The sequence below is a fragment of the Sphaerodactylus townsendi genome, linkage group LG03, assembly GCF_021028975.2.
Source record: "Sphaerodactylus townsendi isolate TG3544 linkage group LG03, MPM_Stown_v2.3, whole genome shotgun sequence".
In the NCBI taxonomy this organism is placed as follows: Eukaryota; Metazoa; Chordata; class Lepidosauria; order Squamata; family Sphaerodactylidae; genus Sphaerodactylus; species Sphaerodactylus townsendi.
This window is the reverse complement of record NC_059427.1, coordinates 34,639,178-34,664,316: the sequence shown is the minus strand read 5'-3', so window position 1 is coordinate 34,664,316 and position 25,139 is coordinate 34,639,178. Positions and strand designations below refer to the sequence as shown.

General features: G+C 43.0%; 1 protein-coding gene across 6 annotated transcripts in view; it reads right to left on the bottom strand.

Annotated features, from left to right (window-relative positions):
• MITF (melanocyte inducing transcription factor) overlaps positions 1-25,139 on the bottom strand; it is a 182,796-nt gene that overhangs the window by 79,749 nt on the left and 77,908 nt on the right. The window contains exon 1 of one of the 6 annotated variants that reach the window (XM_048489786.1): positions 3,445-3,593. The exons of the other annotated variants lie outside the window; for them this stretch is intronic. Within the exon in view, the coding sequence (XP_048345743.1) occupies positions 3,445-3,500 (56 nt within the window). The 5' untranslated portion in view covers positions 3,501-3,593. Of the gene's footprint in view, positions 1-3,444; positions 3,594-25,139 lie in introns of those variants that run through there. 6 annotated transcript variants of the gene reach the window in all.

The following is a 25,139-nucleotide window of genomic DNA, read 5'->3' as shown; positions in this document are numbered from 1 at the left end:
ACAATTCCCATCAGCCCCTACCAGCATGGCCAATTGGCCATGCTGACAGAGGCTGATGGGAATTGTAGTTCCTGAACATCTGGAGAGCCGCAGGTTCCCTACCCCTGATCTAGACTCTAAAATATGAAGTTGGAGGAAAAACTAAGTAGACCAAAGAGAGGAGAAAGTAAGGGATGGGAGTTGGGTGCCTTGACCAGTTGAATGCAGTCTGTAGGCTCTGGATTGCTTGCTCCCAGTTTACAACTAGATAAGAGTACATACTACCGCACACAGTTTTGGTAGCTCTAAAACTGCATTCACAGTGGCATGGTCCACACAGGTTGCAGAGTGAAGTGGCAGATATCTAAAGTGGGGGAGGGGGAATGGACTGCATCAGGCTGCAGGGTCAAGAGCTTTTTATGCTACTGTACTTAAATTACCCCTGACCTGGATGGCCCAGACTAGTGAGATCTTGTAAGATCTCAAAGCCAAGCGAGGTCAGTTTGGGTTAGTAGGATAGGAGACTACTGGCAAGTCCAAGGTTGCTATGCAGAGGCAGGCAATGGCACATCATCTCTGTCTCTTGCTTTGATAACCCTTTGGGGTTGCCATAAGTTGGCTGTGATTCAATGACACTTTCCACCCCCATAGAAAATATTCCCACCAGATGGGAAACTATCACAAAATGGAGTAAAATGAAGAAGATCCTTGCCCTTCCCCCATCACAACAAACACCCTGTGAGGTGGATGGGGCTGAGAGACCTCTGGAAAGCTGTGACTAGCCCAAGGTCCCCCAGCTGGCATGTGTGGGAGTGCACAGGCTAATCTGAATTCCCCAGATACGCCTCCACTGCTCAGGCGGCAGAGCGGGGAATCAAACCTGGTTCCTCCAGATTAGAATGCACCTGCTCTTAACCACTACGACACTGCTACTCTCTATTTGGCCTGGACCTTTTATAGGTACCTTAACACATGGTACAGTCATCTAGGTACCGATGCTGCATGTTCTTATACATGCTGCACACACACAAGCTAAAAGCATTTAAATGAAATGCCATCTGGAATGCTTAGAGAGGGGAGTATTAAAGGCAACCTCATATTTAAGTTGTGCCTCTATATAATTGGGAAAGGGGGTTGCCAAAGTGGAAGATGTCTCCTTAAAAACGCTCCCAATTTTGGTGACTCTACTTACAAACACCCCAATTTTATGGGCCCCCAAAGAGGGTGACCCCATTCATCTTCCAATGGAAACTGTGGAAGAAAAATTGGGGGTCTCTGAAATTGGATCCCCTGACCCAATCTGACCCAATGTTCAAACTTTGGAGTTTTTGTAAGGAGAAATAGCCCCACACAAAGTTTTCCCATTAACTAACATTTTATGGGGGAGGAGGAGGAAAGAGTTTGGATTTATGTCCCACCTTTCTCTACTGTAAGGAGACTCTTTAGCAAACTTGGGGTTAGTAAGGAGAGACACCTGCAGCTATGGTGTAAATTTGGTGGCTCTACCTCAAAAAATGCCCCCCTAAGCCTCACAAACATAATGAAAAAAAGCAAAAAAAATCTGGTTTTTTTTAATTTGCCTATTTAGCTCCATTAAAATTGTGCCTCTTTTTTCAGCCAAACAGCTCCCCCTCTCACAAGCCAAATAGCTTTTTTTCCATTCAGCATATCCCAACACAAACATCTATCCCTGGACTTTATATAGGTGTTTTGTAGGGTTGGAAAGGACCTGAAAATTTAGGCCTGGAGTTTGGGGGTGGGACGCACTTCATGGGGGTATAATTCCACCTCCCAAAATGGCCACTTTCTCCAAGTGAACTGATTCTTGTCACCTGCAGATCAGTTGTAATAGCAGGAATCTCCAGCCAACACCTGGAAGTTGGCAACACTAGTGCTTCCAGAGCTTTTGCATTAACTGCTATTAATTTTTACCCCCACTGTTTCATAATACATAATACTTTTAAATAACTACCGATCAGAAGTCCATAAGTGTATCCTGCGACACCAATGGTTCCCTGGCAGAGTTCCAACAACTTTTTCTTTTGGTCTTGCTCCTTGACACTCTCATACTTTGCATGCTGTCTGACTGAGCACTCAAACATTTACACGCTCCAAGTTCTTTCATTGAAAGGAGGGGGGGAAACACCTGTACCATGAAGAGTTGTGCCCCATTTGGTATTTTTCCATTTTTTCCCCACCCGTCTCTCGTCTTTAAACCCACCTTCACAACCTGCTGAACAACACTGCTTTTCCTAATCTAATGAGAGCCTCTCTCATGACCCAAGAACATTCGCTAAATAATTATTAAGCCCGAGAGGTGCTTTTTGCACGAGTTGCTGTTTGATAAAACGCTGCAAGTCGATTTGCTTGAATGCTTGTTCAGTTGTGGGGGGACACGCAGCTTTCAGCCGGTTGGAAATCTTTTACCAAGCAGTCAACTAGGGATTCAACAGGGAGCCTTTAAAATATCTCAGTCGGGGCTGAAGGGGGAAAAAAAATATCCCAGACACCCTGAAGCCAACCAGTCACAGGCCTGAAAGAAAAGTCACTCTCCTAGTTCTTGCCCAGTACGGTTTCCAATCTCCAGGTGGGTGCTGGAGATCTCGTGGGATTACAACTGATCTCCAAGACACAGAGATCAGTTCACCCAAAGAAAATAGCCACCCAAAGAAAACAGCCACTTTGAAAGATGGACTTTATGGTATTATACCCAATTGAAGCCCCACCCCTTTACAAATTCTGTCCTCTCAAGCTCCACCCCCAAAATTTCCAGGTATTTGCCAACCCAGACCTGGCAACCCCATCACCCAGTAATGTTTCAGCAACAATGAAGGTTGGGCAGAAGTTTCAGCCTCCCTTCCTTGGCTTAAGGAGCATCTGTAAATCCGTTCAACCTTTCAGACAGAATCTAGCATCCCCCTGCCCCAAACCTCCTAACAAAAGACGAAATTGCCTGTTCTGTTAATGTTATCACACATTTAATTCTGTCCTTTAATACAAGGCAGCTTTCAATTTTAAAAAAATACAAATCTTAACCAAGTGACAAGCCCTAAATGACACTCCAGATTAAAATATAGGGACATTGTTCTGCCGTTTGCTTCAGCTATAAAACACAATTCTGTAAAAGAATACAAATTAAGCTTGCCAAAATAACCACAAATCACAACCAAGGAGCTTGTATTTCACACATGTTTTAATCCAATTCATTTTGACTGTGCTCCAAGATTTTTGTTATTGCAACAACAGTTAAACCAACTAAAAAAAAGATATGCCGTTTATCTCTTTTTCACATTTAAGTTCCTATCTTTATCTTAGCCTGGCAGACACAGCCACTGTACCTTTCAGATAGCAATGAAGCGAAGGCAGCACAGTATGTATAAACTCTGTCCAAAAAAAAAATGCTTCTATTTTAATACAATCACCGAACAAGGGGCCCTCCCTCCCCTCAAAGAAAGTGACACTTACTGATAGAGGCTTTCAAAGGAACAAGGCATGAACATCGGGATTGTAAGAGCTTCCATCTTTCCCCTTCCTGTTTAAGGTGATCTGCAAAGCCCTTGGAGAAGAGTCAAAGTCAAACCAAGTCCTGGCACTGGATGTGTCACTAGGGGTGGCTCTTGATAAGGGCCTTGGCAACTCCAATCCAGACCGAGTGTCTCTGCATTAGCAGACCTGTTTAATCCAGCACCTACCTGAAAATGGGGAAGAAAGCATAACGCTGAGGAGGAGGCATGGTCTGTGGAGGACTGGAGAGATGAGAAAACTATTCTGCTTTAGTGTGCCCTCCTTAGCAAAATACTTATTCGCCACAGCCATCATATTCCAAAGCATGACACAGACAGAAAGCCGAGCAGGAGGATCTGCAGCTCAGAAGAGAAAATCAGATTTATCCTATTCCTGCTTTTCAGTCCAGAAGTTGCAGTCCCAAATTCACTTCTCTCCCTTTAGTCGAACTCCTGATTTGGCACCAGTTTCCATTTCTCCACACTTGATTTACCCAGAAAAAGGTACCAATTTTCCAATTGTATACACATACCCTATATACATCTATATAAATGATACATTCAGTGTCTGTACAAACAATATATGAACTGCCTATGAAACCACACACACATAATACAAACAAAGCTACAAAAGTAGTATCAATAAACAGAAAACCCAAACTGGTTCTGGTGGGTTTTCCGGGCTGTGTGGCCGTGGTCTGGTAGATTTTGTTCCTAACGTTTTGCCTGCATCTGTGGCGGGCATCTTCAGAGGTGTATCGAGGAGGGAAGTCTGTTACACACTGTGTCCAGAGAGAAGGGAATGTTTGGGGTATATATTGTCCATGTCCCAGGCCACACAGACCCCGGCCACACAACCCGGAAAACCCACCAGAACCAGTTGAATCCGGCCATGAAAGCCTTTGACAATACAGAAAACTAAAACCTCATACAAACTATGTGATGGCATGAAATACTGCAACAGGGATTTATGTGCACTGGGCTGACTTCTTAAGCTACAGCCCACTTTATTGTGCCCACTTTATTGATATTTAATGTATATCCTTGGGCAAACTGACTGGCATGTAAGCACTGGTTTTGGTATCTGCAACAGGCTGTAAATGAAAGCACTTTAAATGTATGGTTATCCATGCCAGGGTATGGCTCAGTTAAGAATTAATATGCCGTACCTACTATTTTGTTGGATGCTTGCCTGACCAGTCAGAGAGCAGATTTCACCTCTAGTTCTTCCACTGCGCACTGAGGTGAATTCTCATATTAATTCCATTAATAGTATGGATTAATGATTCTGGAGCATTCTTACACTCATTAACATAGATCTGAATGATGAATCTACTCTTAGAAGCCTTTTTAAAAAAACTATCCTTCTGCCTCTCACTGACCACTTTGTGCGGGAAAGCCCTGTTAAGGGAAGCTCGTATATGTTTAGTTCAAGAGAGAAAATCAGCACAAGGATCACAGATATGACCAGGACTTCAAATGCAGCACTGTTTTCAGATCGCAACCTCAAATTACTTTGCGAGGAGTTTTTTTTTTAAAAGTCCGCTGGACATGACCTTCCCAGATCATTACTGGGCGCTGATAAAACACACGTGCGTACAAAAAGATATAAAATGTTCAGAAGGTGAAATGCAGTACTAACGCCAAGATGAGGAGTGTGGTGTGGTACTACCCTAGAGTCCCCCCCAAAAAATAATTTGCTTCCTTTGTTTAGGTGAATAAACTGAAGAAATGTTGCTTTCGCTTTTATAACTAATGAGTATTTTGCTATGTATATTTAAGTACTTATCTACGTAAAACAACTGATAATTGACTGAGAGCTTGTTCACAAGGAGTCTTTACCTTTGCAGTAAAATTCTTCAGCTGCAACTGCCTAACTCAGTGGTTCTCAACCTGTGGGTCGGGACCAGTGGTGGGATCCAAAAATTTTAGTAACAGGTTCCCATCGTGGTGGGATTCAAACTGTGGCGTAGCGCCAATGGGGCGTGGCGGGGCACGACGGGGGCATGGCCAGGCATTCCAGGGGCGGGGCATTCCTGGGCGAGGCTGTTGCAAGGACGCAGCCGCTGTGCCGGTCCTTGGGCGGGAAACGAATGCACACAGGCGCAGGCTGCCACACACGCCGGTGCACCTCCTGCTAGACTGCTTCAAGTTCTGTGCGCTACTGCTGAGAGGAGGGGCGTAACTAAGGCAAAAATCACGTGGCAAAATCACCAATTAGTAACCCCCTCTCGGCACACGCAAATAATTAGTAACCTACTCTCGGGAACCTGTGACAACCTGCTGGATCCCACCTCTGGTCGGGACCCCTTTGGGGGTCAAACAACCCTTTCACAAGGGTCGCCTAAGACTCTCTGCATCAGAGTTCTCCATCTGTAAAATGGATAAATGTTAGGGTCTGTATTAAAGGGTTGCGGCACTAGGAACTGTATTAAAGGGTCGCGGCATTAGGAAGGTTGAGAACCACTGGCCTAACTCTTACTCACCTGAAGAACATGAAGTGAATTCCAAACTAAGGGCCTGCCCATTTGTTTTCACCTTCCTGGTGCAGGTATTGAATCACAGAAGGGAGGGTTTAATTCTTTCGCCAGCACCCTTGTCTCTACAGGAATTTCCCTCACTCATCCCAAGTTCCTAATGGGTACGTAGGGTAACTTTGATTTTCCCCACCACAATTAATAGGAACTTCTAATAAGGAGAACAGCCCCAGAGTCATACACCACAGTCAAACTCTCAAGCCGTTTCTTTTACTGTTAGCAGTAGGATATATTCTAGTCTGGAGGTTTGGGGCAGGAGGAGGAGGAGGAGGAGGAGGAGGAGGAGGAGGAGGAGGAGGAGGAAAAGTTGGTTTTTATTCCCTGCTTTTCTCTACGTTTAAGGAGTCAAAAAGCAATCATCAGCTTCCCTTCCCCTCCCCACAACTGACACTTTGTGAGGTAGGTGGGGCTGAGAGAGTTCTGAGAGAACCGTGACTGGTCCAAGTTCACCCAGTAGGCTTCATGTGGAAGAGTGGGGAATCAAACCTGGTTCTCCAGATTAGAGTCTGTTGCTCTTAACCGCTTTCCGCATTTCTGGATTCTCTTTATTTTCCGTTCCCATCTTGGCACCTATTATTTACCTTCTGCATTTTAACTCATGCACACACACACACACACGCGCCATTTTCTCGTTGTCGGATTATGAAGCTCACAGCATAACAGTTATGGATTGTGAAGCCCACAAGATAAGCCCTGTGGTGATTAATTGGTCAGGGGGCGGGGCTTCAACAAGCACACATAGAACCCTAATTGCAAAAGGTGCCTTCTACCCCTGAAACGGTGTGACAAGCTGCTAATGGTGTTATGGGTCATTACCAGCAGAGGACCAGCTTCAAGCCCTACTCTTGCCAGAGCTGCAAGGAGAAACGGAGTGGAACCATCGGCTGACTAGGACCTGGCAGCTGTCTGTGATGCCCCACCCTATGTTATAGGTGAGCAAAGGGCCAGCTTAAAATCCAGCTGCTGACAGAAGCAGGAGTCTTGAAGCCACAGGGGGCTTTGACGGAAGATCTCCAGATTATATCACGCTGCGACAGGAGTTGGAAGCCAAAGATTAGGAACACGCAGTGGTAACTGGCTGCTGCTGGGCAACTTTAGAGTATGTGTCTGGATGAACATGCACTGTAGGAGGTGGAAGATGTGCCACAAGTGAGGTACTGGTTGGTACACAGAGGTGCGGTGCTAGAAGGAGGACGGGCCATGTGAGATGAAGGAGGGTTCATCAGGTTATGGGAGGGATGGGGGGAGGGTTGCCAGATCCATGATGGAAAACTCCTATAGATTTGGAGGTGGAGCCTGGAGAGAACCAAGACCTCAGGGGGGTAAAATGCCACAGAATCCACCCTCCAAAGCATCCATTTTCTTCAGGGAAACTGATTGTGGTTGTCTGTGGTAGAATTATGATAAACCGTAATTCAGGAATGATCCCCAGGTCCCTCCTGGAAGCTGGCATCCCTAGTACAAAGAAGGTGCCGGATGCAAAATACTTTACCACTCGAGAGCCCACCCAACCAAAATTAATGACACAACACTCTTGACTGTGGGTTAAAATTTTGGCCACAGCCAAACCGTTTTATTGACAAAAGATGGAAAGAAGTGCGGCTCTGCTGAGGAAGGAGGGGCCAAGGGCTGGTTGAAGCCTTATAAAGCTCCTGCCCGCCCCTCCTGCAGACGTCGTAATGCCTTGCCGGGGTTATGATATTGCTGCCCATAATGCGCATGGCCGCCGACTGCCTTCCGCCCTTTTCAGGGCAGGCACGGAGGGTGCCTCTTTGCAGTACCCTTCTCAGGTAGCAATGGCGGGCCCCGGTGATTCAGGGCCTCTCTTTCACATTGAAGGGGATCTCTTTTAATTGCATTGCTGTGCTGTTACACCACTTTGCAGCTACACCAGCTCACAACTGAGCCAATGAAAAGAAAAATATTGTTCAAATAGGGATATGATCGAAATGGGATGCTTCCCCCCCCCCCCAAGAGTAAAAAGGTCTACTTGTTATGATCACCAAACTGTTGTGGGCAGAAATTGGCTTGGGGGGGGGGGCATTGAGAAGAATGCAACAATATATTTGCACTATCAACTTCTGATTCCGCTGGCCAAGAAGGCCCACTGGATACCACATAAGGGGGCGGGGGGGATAAGAGCAGCATTAACTAGCTTTTGGGCAACGTGAACAAATTTGATTCTGTTAATGATAGCTGATTCCCAGTATGAAAATTGGAAGCATTTGGGGAGGGGGGGCAAATGTAGAAAAATCAAGTCTACTTTATCATAACGTTGTTTCAAAACCAACTACATAGCTTGTCTTATTCATAACCCTTATGATCCATCATTTGGGCATCTACACTTATGTTAGACAGGATTCTTAAAATATCATCAAAACAAGAACAATAATGCCCTCTAGGCTGAACAGCAGCTTCCTATGAAAAAAGCTCCTCTGCCCCCCTCCCCCGCCCCATGACCTAAGCAAAAATTATCATTTAATCAGAGAAATCCACAATAAATGTATAATCATGCTGGTTTAAGTGGAGAGTGGGTTGCAAAATAAATATTAATACATTCACGCTGTCGATTAGTACTCAGTACGGATATATATATTCTTTAACATGTTTGTTGGTTTGTTTCAAAAATTTCATTTAAAAACTGCTTTCTGCTTGCCAATGGGACAGAATGTAACAATCTACATGGACTGTTTTGATTTATTTGTTTTTTAAGAAGAGAGGCATAGTTGAAACAATTCACATACAGCAGCAATGAAAAGCCCTTTTGTAGCTAACACACTGGAGAAATTGTTCCCCCTCATATAAAGATTGCTCCTGTAGCTTTGCCAAAGTCATGGCAATTTTGCGTTGCTTGCTACGTAAATCTTCAAGAAAACTGTTTTAACTTGCGCACCTGACCTTTACAGAAGACCGGCGCTGCGGAAGCACTATCCCCATTTCGCTAGCGGGTATTTTGTGGTAGCCATAAAACTGTTTCTAACTGTTTTTGCATACATAGTTGAAATATTTTTGTTAAGGGGGCGGGGGGAAATGTCTCTAAAAAGAAGAGAATCACAAAATCCTAAGCATCTCTGTATGCATATATTAGGTTATATGGCGCTTTATTATGAAGTCAAGTTTCACAACTGAAGCATCCTCTTGCACTCCTTCAAGTCATTTCTGAATGATATCTCTCTACACTGAGAATATACACTCCTCTTGTGATAACATGAAACAGTTTCCATGTCAGCAATGGGTGCCATCAGCAACATCCAACCGGTGGAACTAGATTCCCAAGCTTGATTGTCTTGGAGGTATCCGCTATTGACATGGGTACCTTCCATGCTTTCAACTGGAGCCTCCTAACGAACAGTACCATATGTTCGATCAGGGATACGGAGAAGTTCCATGTCAATATGTTTACAGCAGAGATCATCTTGATCAGCTTTCTCATCATTTGAGCCCCCTCCCCAGACTGATTTTCTCATGTGTCAGGAAGGGGGGGGGGGGATGGAGCATCCCTGCGTGTTACTGCGTGTTACAGAAACCGCAGGCATGCAGATTAGATAAACACGTACGCTTATCCTCTTTTGAACAGATGGCTCAGCTCTGGAGATAATGGACTAGATCATTCCAGATACACACAGTCCACAGGATGTTTGGCTTATGTTCCCACTGATACAGTCATAGAGTTGAAAAAGACCACAAGGGCCATCTAAGTCCAATTCCTTGCCATGCAGGAATACACAATCAAAGCACTCCTGACAGATGGCCATCCAGTCTCTATTTAAAAACTTCCAAAGAAGGAGACTCCACCACACTCTGAGGCAGCCCACTGTTGAACAGCCCTTAGCTCTCAGGAAGTTCTTCCTAATGTTTAGGTGGAATCTCTCGGAATCCATTATTTCTTGTCCTAGTCTCTGGAGCAGCAGAAAACAAGCTTGCTCCCTCTTCATCATGGCATCCCTTCAATTATTTAAACATGGCTATCATGTCACCCCTTAACCTTCTCTTCTCCAGACTAAACAGCTCCAACTCCCTAATTCTCTCGTCATAGGGCATGGATTTCAGTTCTAAAAGACATGATATCATTTGCATACTTCAGCTTGTATTCACAGTTTACAGCAGTATTCACAGCAAGGAACACACCAACACACACAAATGGGAAGTGAGTATAGCGGCCATATGGCTTGCTTGCAACAGAGCCCCTGGCCTAAATGCATGCAAATATACGCTGGGTCTATATAGGCTTGGCCCCTGTGATCAGGAAATTTCTTACTATAAGCAGAGTCCAGACTATTCCAAATGAGTGACCATGTTAATCTGTTGCAGCAAAATAAAAACAGGAATCTAGTTGCACATTACAATCTAACAGAACTTACCTCACCAAAAACTATCCTAAGCCAGAACTCACTTTCCCTCGCCAGTGACACCATCTGCTCCTCAGCAAATGTGGAAGCCAAAGTTCACTTTATCAAACGTAGGACACATATATTCATTAGGCCAACACATTTGTACTAACAGAAAATTTTAACTGATCGTCAGACTATTCAGATCAATTCCCCTAGAGCAGTGTTTTCCAACCTTTTCGACATCACGGTACCCTTGACCTCACGCTTCATATCTCAAGGTACCCCTGCCATCCTCCCCCACCCTCCCTTCTCAGTTCCCCTGCTTGCTACCCCCCACCTTCCCCTCCCAGGGTGAACAGAAGCGTGGGGGTGGGGGGGGGAGTGGCTGCTGACCTTGCGGCAGGCCCTGCCCCCTGGGCCAGCTCCATATCCTTGCTGGTGCCGGCGGGAGACACCGCAAAAGTGAGGGTGGTGGTGGTAGCATTGCCGCGGTACCGCTGGGACATGCTCACGGCACCCCAGGGTACCATGGAACCCTGATTGGGAATCACTGCCCTAGAGCATAGGTATCAAACTCACGGCCCTCCAGATGTTATGGACTACAGTTCCCATCATCCCCTGCCAGCATGTGGACTCTATGGCATCAGATTCCTGCTGAATTCCTTCCCTTCCCCAAACTCTACCCTCCCCAAATCTCCAGAGTTGACAGAGTAAAGGATAGGTTACAAAGAGAGGCCAGTTTAAATGAGATCCAACCCTCTCAGAGTTGGCAAGGACTGCTCCCAACTGCTGATAGACTGTAAAACAAGATTAACTAGCCCAAGATGGTACAATGTATACTGATATAATAAATATAAACTTCACAGGGCTTCCCAGTACTATAACAGCACATCTTCTCTAACAGGTTTGTTGAAACGTCAAGATTTCCTAACAGGATAGTAGCCTGCTGGATGGAAGTCCAGCATATCAGCCCACCCAAGTGATTCAAAACTCTTGCAAGAAAGAGAACATTTGCCTCCAATTTAACCCCTTGCGCCAATTTCATTTTATAAATAACTTGAGAGTTCAGTTTTCCGCAAAAGCATTACTAATGGCTATTTTGGCTGATTCTGCCTGTTCTTTCAATTTGCTGCACTGAAAAATACACTTGTGATTTTTGCCCTTTGAGAGAGAAGGAGAGAGAGAAAGAATCAGTAAGCAGGGGACAGGACAGTATGTACCTATTAACAACTTAGGTGACAATAGGAGTAGGAGAACTGTCAGAAGATACTAAAATGCCTGAAGAAGTAGGGGCTTCTAATTTGTTTAGATGGAAAACTTGAGGTTTTTATGTTTATTGTTTTAAAACTGCTGCTTTGTCTATTTAACTCTTGATTTTGGAAAATAAATATTTAATCCACCTAAACCTATAAAGGAACATCCAACAGAACACTTGCATTTTGAATGATATGCATATTGGCCAATATTGTCTGCAATGATTTAGATATCTTGTTTTTATTCCGCCCTTCCTTGAAAGAGCTCAGGACAACGTACATGTCTCCTCCATCTCTATACTTGCCTGTTCCCTTAGTGCAGGGGTCTGCAACCCGCGGCTCCGGAGCCGCATGCGGTTCTTTTATCCTTGCACTGCGGCTCCATGTGGCTTTGGTCCTCTCAGCCTCCTTTGGAGAGGCGTCCTAAGGGTTAATGGGAAAGAGTCCCCATTCCTAGAGCCATTTCCGGCTTCCCTGTCCCACTATCTGGTTGGCTGATGCCGGTGATGACGGCACGGGGCAGGGGCGGTGCACCAATGGTGGATCCTCTTGAACAGGTGAGATGCGGAGGGCGGGAGTTGCAGGAGTGCAGATTTTCAGCGCAATCCTAACCTCAGTCTGCCCCCCCCCCCTTAGAGAGTCTCCTAAAGATACCCTGAAAGTTTGGTGCTGCTATCTTAATAATTGCACTCCTGACAGCAGGCATCCCCCAAACTTCCCCAGATTTTCTTTTTAAATTCCCCCCCTTTGGCATGGATTTAAAGGGAGAATCTGAGGTCCCCACTTTAAACATTGAAAGTAATGCTGATGCTGTTTCGGGGTGGGGGAGAATCCACCCCAAAATAGCATCACTTTCAATGTTATTCCAATGTGTTACCAGTAACTGAATGGCTGAGGAGACGGCTGTATATGGATACAGATATCTTAAAACAACAATAACAAAATCCCTATGGCCCAGCTAGTGGAAACGAAGTGGGAACTTATCACTTGCAACCATCACATCAGCTGGTCATAGAAAGAGTCCCAGATGCTTCTTACACCAATTATAAACTGGCTTGGGATTTACTACAAAATTTGATTTACAGTATCAAAAAAGAGAGAAAAGACAACTGAGGATGGTATTGCTTTACATGAAGAGACGCTTTTTGCCAACCTTTGAAATATCTGAATTCTCCTTTCCAAAGTGAAACGACAGCATGGATTCATGATGGGCCGTAGAACATGGTCCTATGTACTCCCATGAGGTGTAAAAATATTGCCCACCTTATGTATTATAGTTATTGCTTACCTAATCCACTAACTTTGAATTTTGTATTGCACAATACTGATGGCAACAACCTTCATTAGAAGAATGTTTTAATTAGCTCAGGAGGGCACAACCACATTGTTATCCATTCATTCAAGACTTTTTTAAAAGTGTAAAAATTATCATGTGTTCTCAAAAATACCCTTATAGATATGAACTTATGCTGGACTGAACCAAGTAATGATTTACCACTGGTGAAAGGGCTCATTCATCCTCCCATGGTAGATCTCCCCACATCATTCCCATTACTGCTTAGGAGGATGTAGGGTAGGATATTGAGTAAAAGAAGAAGAGTTTGGATTTATATCCCACTTTTCGCAACCATAAGGAGTCTCAAACCATAAGGAGTCTTACAAACTTCCCTTCCTCTCCCCACAATAGACACCTTGTGAAGTAGGTGGGGCTGAGAGAGTTCTGAGAGAACTGTGACTAGCCCAAGGTTATCCAGCAGGCTTCACGTGGAGGAGTGGGAAAACAAATCCAGTTCACCAGATAAGAGCCCACCACTCACATGGAGGAGAGAGGAATCAAACCTGGTTCTCCAGATTAGAGTCCATTGCTCTTAACCACTATACCATTCTGGCTCTTGTTGCAATTACAATTCATACCCTTCTCTACTTCCACATGACTTGAATTTGATGGTTAGTCAAGTCCCCAATATAGTCTGTCCCAATGAATTCCTGTCAGTCAAGACTCATGAACATGCATTTGTCTAATGAAACAAGTTAACACTCATAAATCAAGCAACGCTTCCTCAAATTATCAAGTAAATAAAAACTAATCAGAGTACAGACAATCCTACACAGCTTATGTTTACACAATGCATGACACTGACATCCATCATTACTGCAGAAGATAGCACCAAACCAAACGACACGTTTTAAAATATACGTAACACCCAGTATTGATTCTGTATTTGATGAACATTTGGGTGGTTCTGTTAGCCTTTAGGGTGTCATGCTTGGGCAAGTATTAACTGAAACTCAAATATCTGGAAGCGCTGGATGTTGCACCACTTGTAAAAGAAGCTAGTGAATAAACTTGATGTTAATTTCTATTTAAATCAAGCTTGTTGAAGTCTAAGATTTTCATGAGAGATAATCTACACTGAAGATTGATAGTGAATATCTCCTCCTAGTAATCTTGCAGAACTTATTAGCCACACTGCCACAACTGCTTTTCAATGTTAGTTTATGCCAGTAATCAACTACTAGCCTGAGGTAGGAAGCAAAGTGGCAACTGTTTGGTCCTTCTCTGACCCCCTCTCAAAGTTACTTATTGAGACCACAGTTATTCCTATATTTAGGGTTGCCAGACAGTACCCCGCAACTGGTGGGAAGGTTGTAAGGGCAACATCACAGGAGATTTTTTTTTTAAAAAAAAATGCAGCATTGTCTACTTAACAGAAGTGACAAAGAGCAGTTCTAGGAATCACTGGAAACTCTATGGCATGACGACAGAGTTCCCAGTAATTTCTAGGGCTAGCCTTCACTTCCAGTAAGTACATGAGACTGCAGTTTTTAGAAATTCTCCTGAGGGCTTTCCCAAACATGACACAGCAGCACACACAATTATTTTCTCTCACTGTCAATGTTAAGAGGCAGCAGGCAACTACTGCTGCCCGGCCTTTTAACACCACATCCGGTTGAATGCGCTACAATGGGAATATAACAAAAGGGATTCCAAAAGATGAAGATAATACTTCATACCTCCACAATGTAAATGCTTGAATGAAAAGTATCTGTATGAAAAGTACACCTGCAGTAGCAGATACAGTAAATCGGCATCATGGCTGCTGGGAAAGGAAAGTGTGACCCACAGATATTATTCATGGAAGAATTAAGGCTATCACTATCTTCTGAAAGTTCCATGTGTCTGTTTTATTTTGTAAAAATAGTAATATCACACAGACTAAATAGGTACTGTGACTCACTGTCAAAACTAAATATGCATTTAGTAAGGTTCTTTTTATGATGTATAGCAGCAGTTTCCAAATGGCAACTGAACAGCCTCATTTTGAATTAAAACATTTCCACCGATCCCTCCCTTCTTCCCTCACCAAAACATAGCAGATGCTAGACAGCCCCTTTCCAAAGTGAAATGCTCACCATTAAATTATTTAGAAATTTTCTGTGCTGCCTGTCCAGGAAAACTGCTTAAGTCAGCATACAAAATAAAACATGACATAACATCAAATAACAAAAAATCATTAAAAGCGAAGGAAATCATTAAAAACTCTTAACAAAATCCCTGTGAGGGCAGAACAGAATTACTCAGATTAAAATGATTGCTCTTAAAAACAGTTCTCTGGCTAGAAGCAGACTACAGAAAACGTTACTTAAAATATCAAACCCTTGATGGTCACAAGGGGGTGTAAAAGGATGCTAAAATAAGCCACTTCCTACAAAAGATCACTGCACCACATTTAATGTAATGAGTTGGATATCACCCATTTTCTTTATAAAGCATTTTCTTTATAAAGCTTCTTACCAATGATAAAGAATCCTTTTTAAAAAAAACCCACTCTCTGACCCACCCTTTGACCCACTCTCTGGATTTGGTAATACAACAAGGATCCCAATTGGAGAAGACGAGCACAAAATCTTAAGAACGTAAGAAGATAAGAACTAGCCTGCTGGATCAGACCAGAGTCCATCTAGTCCAGCACTCTGCCACTCGCAGTGGCCCACCAGATGCCTTTGGGAGCTCACATGCAGGATGTGAAAGCAATGGCCTTCTGCGGCTGCTGCTCCTGAACACCTGGTCTGCTAAGGCATTTGCAATCTGAGATCAAGGAGGATCAAGATTGGTAGGGCTGATGCAGGATGTGCCATTGGATCTGCCATGTTTCTGTTTTCAAGGCATCTGGGCTAACCTTTGAATATCCTCACATCTTCATGCACAAAAACGTAATCACTGGACTGGCTCTTCTGAGAAAACTAGCCCAATGTTGTGATTGTCTTAGGATTTTGCAGCACTAGAATTACTTTGGAAAATACCATAAATAAGCCACTCAGAATCAGCAGGCAACAATGTTTAGACCTTCTTTTCTTCCAAAATGAAGACGACTCTGCCTTCATAAAACAAGCCACACCTAAATTAACTCCTTTCCTGACAAGAGTAAATTATCTCCCCATTAAGTATAATGCTGCCCTAAGAGTTTGTTTGACCATCAGTTCATCAGATTTTGCTGTCTACTCTGATGAACTTGTGTGATGCCACCCCTGGCCAAGGTCACATTGCCTTTGTTCCATCATGTCCTTCTCTGGAAGACCTGCAAGGCCTCAAACTTGCAGAGGGAGCTGCAACAACTAAAACCTCAGTATTCAGGTTAAATTGCCGTGTTGGCACTTTGCGATAAATAAGTGGGTTCTGGGTTGCAGTTTGGGCACTCAGTCTCGAAAAGGTTCACCATCACTGATATGGGGTGATTTACATTCCCTTAGCTACAACAAGGAACTGCATGAAGCACAGATTTCCACAGGCGAGTTCAGATCCACAGAAAAGGCGGAAGAGAAGGAACAGGGTTTGATAAAGTACTAGGAAAGCTGAATGTCAGACTGATGGTCACAAAAAAATCAACGCAGTGGACAAATTCAAACAGGGGGCAGGTTTTAGCCTTCCAGGAAGTGGAGAGACGGTATCCTTTGACCTAAATCACAAGTCTTAAAGTATGCTCATCTTGGCAGCCCAGTGCAAAAGGAACAGGCTCTAACTGTTGCTAGCCTCAAGTACAGATTTTAAAAATGTGCCCGCAACCGAAGCAGCTGCTAGATTTCTGTGCCTCCTGCCCTATGAACTCATATTCCATATGCCACTTTTTGCTTCACATTTTATTATCAAGTTTTTTATACCCTGTTTTTCTCCCCCAAGGGAGCTAGGTTAAACTGGGAGAGAGTGACTGGCCGAAAAATACCTTTTGTGACTGAGTAGGAAATCGAACCTGGGTCTCCTAGATCCTTGTTCAACACTCTAAACCAGCACACCAAGCTGGCGTGCATGTACACCATTCAGGCACGAAGAAAACCACACAAACACCAGATGTTCACACCCTTTCCTTTCTGCTATCTCAACAATGGAATACGGCCACAGTTTACTGTATAGATCAGAGATGTCCAAACTATGGCCCTCCAGATGTTCGTGAACTACAATTCCCATCAGCCCCTGCCAGCATGGCTAACTGGCAGAGCTTATGGGAACTGTGGTTCATGAACATCTGCAGGGCCATAGTTTGGATATCCTTGGTAAAAATAGAACCAAATGGGGCAGGGGGCAGAGTGCGGATAGTTCTTGCGGCATGCAAGGAATGTTTCCAGGTCAACTAGGTCCTAAGTTCGACCAAGGTCCTACACTATCACAATTATTAACAGCCCTGCCCTGAAAGCAAGGAAAACTTGATACACACATAATATTGAACAAGTGGATTAACCTGTCATCAGAACATCGCTTAGTTGGGAATTAACATACAAATGTTTAGGAATCTTTCTTCAAGAGTCCTCATTTGTATTGGACATCCTGTTCAAACAAGTACCGCAGCCAAAGTTAACTCTGGCAAAGCTAGCATTATGAAAATTAAAACGTATGCCTTAGAGAAAAATAATCACATTAAAATTCTGCAGGGTACACTCCTGTTTCTAGAGGGTGGAGATTTGTTTGTTCAGTTTGTGGCAGGCCAGGCCACTTTAAACAGTTTGTACCATCAGGATTGAAGACTAAGGATGGGGTATCTTCCTACACCAAGGTGTAAATAAGACCACAAAAGTCATGCTACAGAGAGAAAGATATTTTGTTGCATTGCAGTGAATTAGCTGAGTAAGTAATAGGGCAAAGATGCAAGTGAGTTGTTTTGTAGAACTTTATAAGGTAACAAAATTAAGTTACACTAAATATAGTAACAGCAAACTCTATTTATGCAGGTGCTCAGTCTGGGTGTCTATGCAGTCTATCTATGCCTGTGTTTCTGCCTCTCCTCTTTTGCTAGAAGAAAACAGCAGAGATCTTTCCAGAAGTTTGTGTGATTCCAGCCATGCAACTTCAGTATTCTATCTACATATTCAACAGTTAACTCTTATTTGACTGAATGAAGCAGGCATTTGTAAAAGCCTAACAGATTTCTCAGGCCCTATCTTTTAGACTCAACACTTGGGTAAGCTTATTTCAGGCTCTGCATTTTAAATAAATCTATGTTTTACTGTTGGTAAAGACTAGCATCTAGAGCAGCGGTTCTAAACCTGTGGGTCGTGACCCGTTTGGGGGTCGAACAACCCTTTCACAGGGGTCGCCTAAGACACTCTGCATCAGTGTTCTCCATCTGTAAAATGGATAAATGTTAGGGTTGGGGGTCACCACAACATGAGGAACTGTATTAAAGGGTCGCGGCATTAGGAAGGTTGAGAACCACTGATCTAGATTAGAGTGACAATAAGACACTGGACATTTCTTAAACAATACTAAAACATCTGAGGCCAGCCAAGCCTAAGAAACATGGACTGTATATATAGTGACACAAGGCAATGAACTAATTGGTATATGCAATTAGTTTGAGTATAAAGTCAATAGATACACTGTTCATAAAGATTATTCATAAAGATATATTGTGATTATATTATAAGCATATACCAATTAGTTCATTGCCTTGTGTCTCTATATATACAGTCCATGTTTCTTAGGCTTGGCTGGCCTCAGATGTTTTAGTATTGGTTTGACTGTATACATTTCTTAAACAAGACAGGCACAACCCAGTTTTTTTATATACCAATCTTTTTAAAAAGGGATAAACACATTCTTATCTCAAATTATAGCACTGAAACTTGCATAGCTTTGGGTGACTTGCGCCCATGTCAATTGCATACATTTCAGTATTAGTTGAACGGATTACACTACACAGTATTAGTTGGAACTCTATTTAGAAGCCACAATCTGAAGCCTCCTATTTTAGAAATATGTCCTGTTGATACCAAATGGAGCTTTCTTCTAACTAAACATACTTTACAAGGAGATGTTAGTCATTAAGGAGACCTCTCATTATTAAAATCTAACCAGGGTTTCTTAACTACTCAATTATACATGAGCAAAGACAGCATGGCCACATTTTAAACAGCATCTGCAATTTAACCACAACTTGGAATTTATCCAGCACACAGCACTTCGCATACACTCTCTCAGCTATGCTTAAAATAGCCCTGTAAAAAACGGCAGCATTGTCTTCATATTACAAATAATGGTTGCCAATCTCCCCGAACTACAACTGATTCCCAGACAACAGTGATCAGTTCCCTTGGAGAAAATAACTACTTTGGAGGGTGGACTCTGCATCATTACAATCCCGCCAAGGTCCTTCCCTTCCCCAAATCCTGTCCCTCCTTGGCCTTAACTCCAAAATCTCCAGGAATTTCCAAATCTGAGTTGGCAGCCCTACTTCAAACTGAGGCTTAACATGTGTGGTGGCGGTGCCAACCTCCAGGTAGGGTCTGGAGATCAGATCCCTTGGAGAAAATAGCTGCTTTAGAGAGTAGACTCTATGGCTTTACACCCCACTAAGATGCCTACCCAACCCCTCCCCTCCCCCTCTAAAATTCCTATTTCTCAACCCCCAGTTGGCAACCCCAGGTATAGCTAAATCAGTGCCATGAATGAGTTCATGGTACAGATGCATTTTGCATTGGAAGGAGGGGAAGAATAGAGGTTCCTCCTGGATCACAGCTCAGTGTCTTAGCCACTACATCCATAACAGCTCCAAAAGGTAACATTTAGTGCTGTTGTTCAGATCAAAACCATGTGGCCGGATCCAGAGAGCCATTTATGGCAAGCCTGCCATCTTCAGGTCCAATCCCATGATTTGTGTTTTCAGTTCTTTTTTTAAAAAAATTAGAGTGCATATGCCCTTGGCAAATGAAACCGTTTAAGCACCAAAGGACGGTTGTACCAACAAGACACATTTTAAACAGCAAAAATTCAGAGAAGTTCACATTAGCCACGAAAGCCTGAAAAGTTAATAACATTTATCTTGTTTACACCCCTTTGCTTGGGCTGATCGCAACTGCAAAATAAGTCTTCCGCTACCGATGACACAGCATAAGTTTTGAATGCGATGCTAATTTTTCTCATTATGCTATGCTATGCTATGCGTGGGAGACTTATAACTTCATTTTCTGCATGGAGAACATGAACAAGGAAACTCAAATCTGTACACAAACTCAGATCTGTACACAATCATCCAGTGGCTGGTATATTGATTTGTAAAAAAAACAGGCAAAAACAACAGGCAGTTTCCTTTAGCTAAGAATTTATCCTATCCAAAGGGATCAAAAGGGATCATGGCAATTGTAGTTTCCAGCCCTGAATGATTCATAAGTCTAACTGAAAAGAGCCTATCTGAAGAATCTTTGTGTGGAGTGGTTAGGACTAGAGATTTTGTAAGTTTCAGCAGCAATCATGTTTGACAGTCAAACTTTACATGTCACTTGTATGGTTCATGTAAAATAGCCTATGCTACTGAATCAAAACAAATGGCAGCCATTAGTGTCAGTAAAGACTACTTAGAGGAACACTGATGGTAAGACTGTATGAAACACAGTTGTCAGCCATGACTAATTTAAATGGCTAATGATTGATTGGTTAAATAATTGGCTGCTGAATGAGTCAGTTATGACGTAACAATATTGGTTGTATAACTCAATCAGGCAGAGTGAGAACATGCATGCGCAAGAGGCCAATTGCTCTGTAACTTGCTGAACATCCAGGAACCAGTGAACTGAATGGCAAAAGACAAGCTCCCTGTTTATGATTGGCAAACAGGATGTCAGCTGAACTGGTCGGCATTTGAGCATCGCTAGTTGTAAGATCCTTGAATATAGGAAATACAAACGTTAAGTCATTTGGTAGGGGGAGATCCTGTCATGTGATAGACATACTATAAAAAAAATTAAAGTAAATTCCAAGCTAGCACATACAACAGTTTTGATATCCATCCATCGTCATCCTCCTCAACTAGCCACTGCAAAAATTTGCATATCCAGCTTCTAACATATTTTACAACAGAAAGTACATCTGGTAGAATGAGACATAAAAAGGGGTCTGTCTCTAGCAGCAGAACTATAAAATCCATGTCAGTAATCAAAACCGTTGGGTTACAGCACCCCTAAAGTTCACCAACATTGCCCTGGCATTGGACTCCAACAAATGAAAACACTAATTAACAAATTCTCCATTTGTTCTGTTGACACAACTAAGAAGAGCACCTCCCAGATGGGTTTCAGGCAGCATTCTTTACTGCAAAGAGCAATTTTAAAAAGAAGCTGTACGGGACAATATCCACACCCTAAACAATACTAGTGCTCCAAAATTCATTTCTGAAGTCACAGAATTCTTTTTTACCATACCCTGGAAACCTCGGGTGTTGTTACAGCTACACATATGTGACCTAGTTCTTAAACAGTGCACTCCACAGTTCCCATATGACAGTGACAACTCAGTAGTGGCCTTCAGTAATGACCAAGATACTTCCCTGAGCTGTGCTCAAAAAAAATGGGAAATCCATAGAACCCAGCAAACATTATTTATTCCAGGGGCATTTCAGTGCCACATACACTGTGCACCTGAGCAACACTGATCGGCCTTACTATTCAGCTAAGTAACCTCTTAACTAACCATAACCCCTGTATCAGCCATTTCCTGTCTTTAAAATGAGGCCCTGATTTGCCCATGACGCTGGGAGGTTGCAGCTATGAGCCTAGTTTATATATAAGATCCAATACTAACTGTATCACTGTTTAGGCTCAACTGCTAGCAACAATTTTCTTTTTTTAAAAAAAACCCTCTTGTTTTGTCAAAGGGAGGAAAAAAACATTTAGTTCCAAAGCCAGAGATCCCATTCTTGGGGAGTCTTCCGCGGGAACAAGGAGTCTTCCGTCATAAGAGCGTTTCATTGTTAACAGAATGGCACCTTTAACTCTAACCCTTATCACTGAAGGGAATTTCTTTTCAGCCAATGACACAATTCTTACGGAACGATGCAACGTAATTAAGTGACGAATCCAGACCACCATCTTGACACTCAAAATAGGCCATCTCACAGTAACAGGATGGCATCTATTTCCCACATAAGCACCATTCACAGTGCAATCAATCAAATGCCTAAACCGTTTCCTCCAATCCACAGGAGGAAAGATCCAATAAAACACAGCATACGGGGATATGAACAAAGAAGTTTAAAAGCTTTCCTCACCATAAACTTCCCTCACTTACCCTCAGGATCCATGCTTTATGATTTGACCTGGCAAGCAAGCCTGCACTTCCAGCTTGCTGTTCTGGGCCTGTGATGGCCTTCTTCCAGCGCTCCACAGAAAAGGTCTTACTAAGCAGTCACTTCCAGAAACTGTCTGCTCTTAATCCTACCATCCACCTCTTATTTAACCTCTGCTACTATATCAGAGAACTTCTGCTAAATGATGAGTAATGCATGGCGCTTCACCCAAAAAGAAAAAAAAAACCTTCACAAGCACAGCGACATCAATAGTTCTGAGCATTCCTTTGGATGCAGACATAATGTTTGCTATTTGTTTGCAAAATGAAATGTCTTCAGTTTGAATCCAGTGACCTGGGGGGGGGGGGGGGCTGACCTCTTGAAACCTGAAACCATTTATCTGAAACAGCCCGAAACCTGGAACAATAAATCTGCCGGCCATCAAATTCATTTTGCTTTTTTCTTAAAAAAGAAAAAGAAAAGTCAAATCAAAATTTTAACGTATTAGAAGCAAAGCCATAAGGTGCACGAAGCTCAGCTGCTCGCAATAGTTTTTGCTGTCGGCAACGTTTGCCAATGCGGCGTTATGCCCTTACCTCGAAGTCAGCAATGCTTATGAGCACCTGTTACATCCTATGAAGCCTGTCAAACGAAACAATAGCATCATGGAACAAGTCAGGCACAACCGAGCTAAAGATAAGCATTTTAGGTGCTGTAGAATTTAACGGGCGAAAGTATTTTTAATGCACTGGACCTAGTCTAAAAATCTCTGTGCAGAAGCACTACACTGATTGTTGAAACACAGATTAATATTTCCTGTTTAGACATGTATTTGGATGGTAGCCTTAAGCTTTGGCACAGACACCTTTTTTCTTCTATCTTTTCTGGCAGAACTGTGCAATATTTCCCTTTACCTCCTCCCTCTCAAGATCCGACATTGCCTTTTCGATCCCACTAAGAACCTAAGAACCAGCCTGCTGGATCAGACCAGAGTCCATCTAGTCCAGCACTCTGCTACTCGCAGTGGCCCACCAGGTGCCTTTGGGAGCTCACATGCAGGATGTGAAACCAATGGCCTGCTGCTGCTGCTGCTCCCAAGCACCTGGGCTGCTAAGGCATTTGCAATCTCATTGTCTAGGGATGTACTCGAAGGCCATTTTAGGGGAGAGGCCCTAACTGCATGCACAAAACTATGTCTGCCCTTACCTGAATTTGATCACAACTGAGCAAAGGATGTGCATTTATGAAAAGTGACCCCAGTGCAGAGCGGCTTATGGGAAAGACAGCTCGAGTCCTGAATCACTTTGTCACTGTACATGTGCAAAGTTAGGGATGAGGACGCAAGAATGCATTAGAAGCAAATGTATTGAACAATGGGAAAAATGACCAAAGTGCACTTCGCGCAACAGCAGATAATGATTCAAGCAAACAGACCTTTCAGTAAATTCATTCTGATCAGCCTTTTACAGTAATCCGCAGCACAGCAGTATGTACAGTTGCTTGCAATTCTGTAATGCAAATGCTTGCCCAGGGTGTTATTCCAGCTGTCTCCTCACTGGGAGGGAACTTTCAACCTTTTGTGATTAGCATGTGCTTACACCAAAACTTAGTCTGTGCCAGAAAGTACCAGTTGGGTTTGGAATAATGGAATATACAAAGCCATCTGTTTCCCTGGGCCTCCCTCGCAGCACAACATAGCCAGAGGACACCCTGCGGTCTTAACATTAAGTGACAGAGTTCTAGGGTAGATCACGTATCTTTCAGGCACATGACCCTCCCTGGTAGTACCCTTTAAAAAAATTAAGATGTTTATTTATTAAAACATTTATACCGTGCCTTCTTTCATGGTTCAAGGATATGCCATCTAAAAAATTTTAAGCTCCAATCTGAATAATATCCATTCCTAAGTAGTAGCAGTAGTTTATTAGATGCTGTAGTCACAGACCTTAACCCCACTAAAATACAGTAAAATGCAATAATATATGATTATGAGATTATTAAGAACACAAAACATTATGAGATTATTAAAACACAAAACATAAAAAGCAGCACCTTAACAGCAACTATCGCAACCACATCTATTTTGAAAGTTTTGGATGCATGCACCTCTTCCCTAGTTTGAACAGTAAGGCCATGAAAGAGGCAAAACTATATGCAATAGAGGGACAGTGATAAGCTGATGTGTTCCTAATCTGTTCAAAGGGAGCAAAGAGGACCTTGGGTCAGCCTAAATCAAACAGGATTATGTACTGAACAATTGGGGGAAAATGGTGAGTTAAATCCTTGATGTGGTTTTATTGTATCTGCCCTATAAATACACTGATGGCATCATTTGGACATTTTGGCGGACATTTTTGAAAGCTCTTCTCAGCGGGGCTTCAGAAAGCTCTGATAAGTATCATGAGAATGTTTTGATTAGCTTGAAATGAGGACACCATACAGTGAATTTTGGATTAAACAAATATCCTGGCATGCCACTTTATCAGCCACCCAGATGTTTAGTAAGAGCCCATGTTTTAATTACTTCAAGATCTGTAGATACCATAAAGCTTCCAAATCTGAACACAATTATTTCTGAAACAGTTAGAAACCTCCTAATCCAACAGTAATTCTTGGGTTTTACTATCTGATTTCATTTTCCTGGGCAGCAGGAAGAACTTCAGCAGGTAAGTTGACATCACCCAGTAAAATCCATTAAACCTATCCTCCTGCCAGAGAGGACCGTCCAAATTATCCACACAGAGCTGCCAAGGTCCACTTCCTGCCACCTCTGCAACATCTCAGGGTTTTTGGGAAGGCTAATTCTTTCAAAGTATAGGTCTTATTTGTGAAAGCCATTTTGGTTTTTTGGGGGCAGTACCTTCCAGTCTGTGGCAAACATTTTACCTGCACATATTGTTACAGCAGGGTAGGACAGGCAAGGCCTCAACTATACTCTCCTTCCCAAAGAAACAGAACCAAAGGGTTTGCTAGCAGACTACGGGGC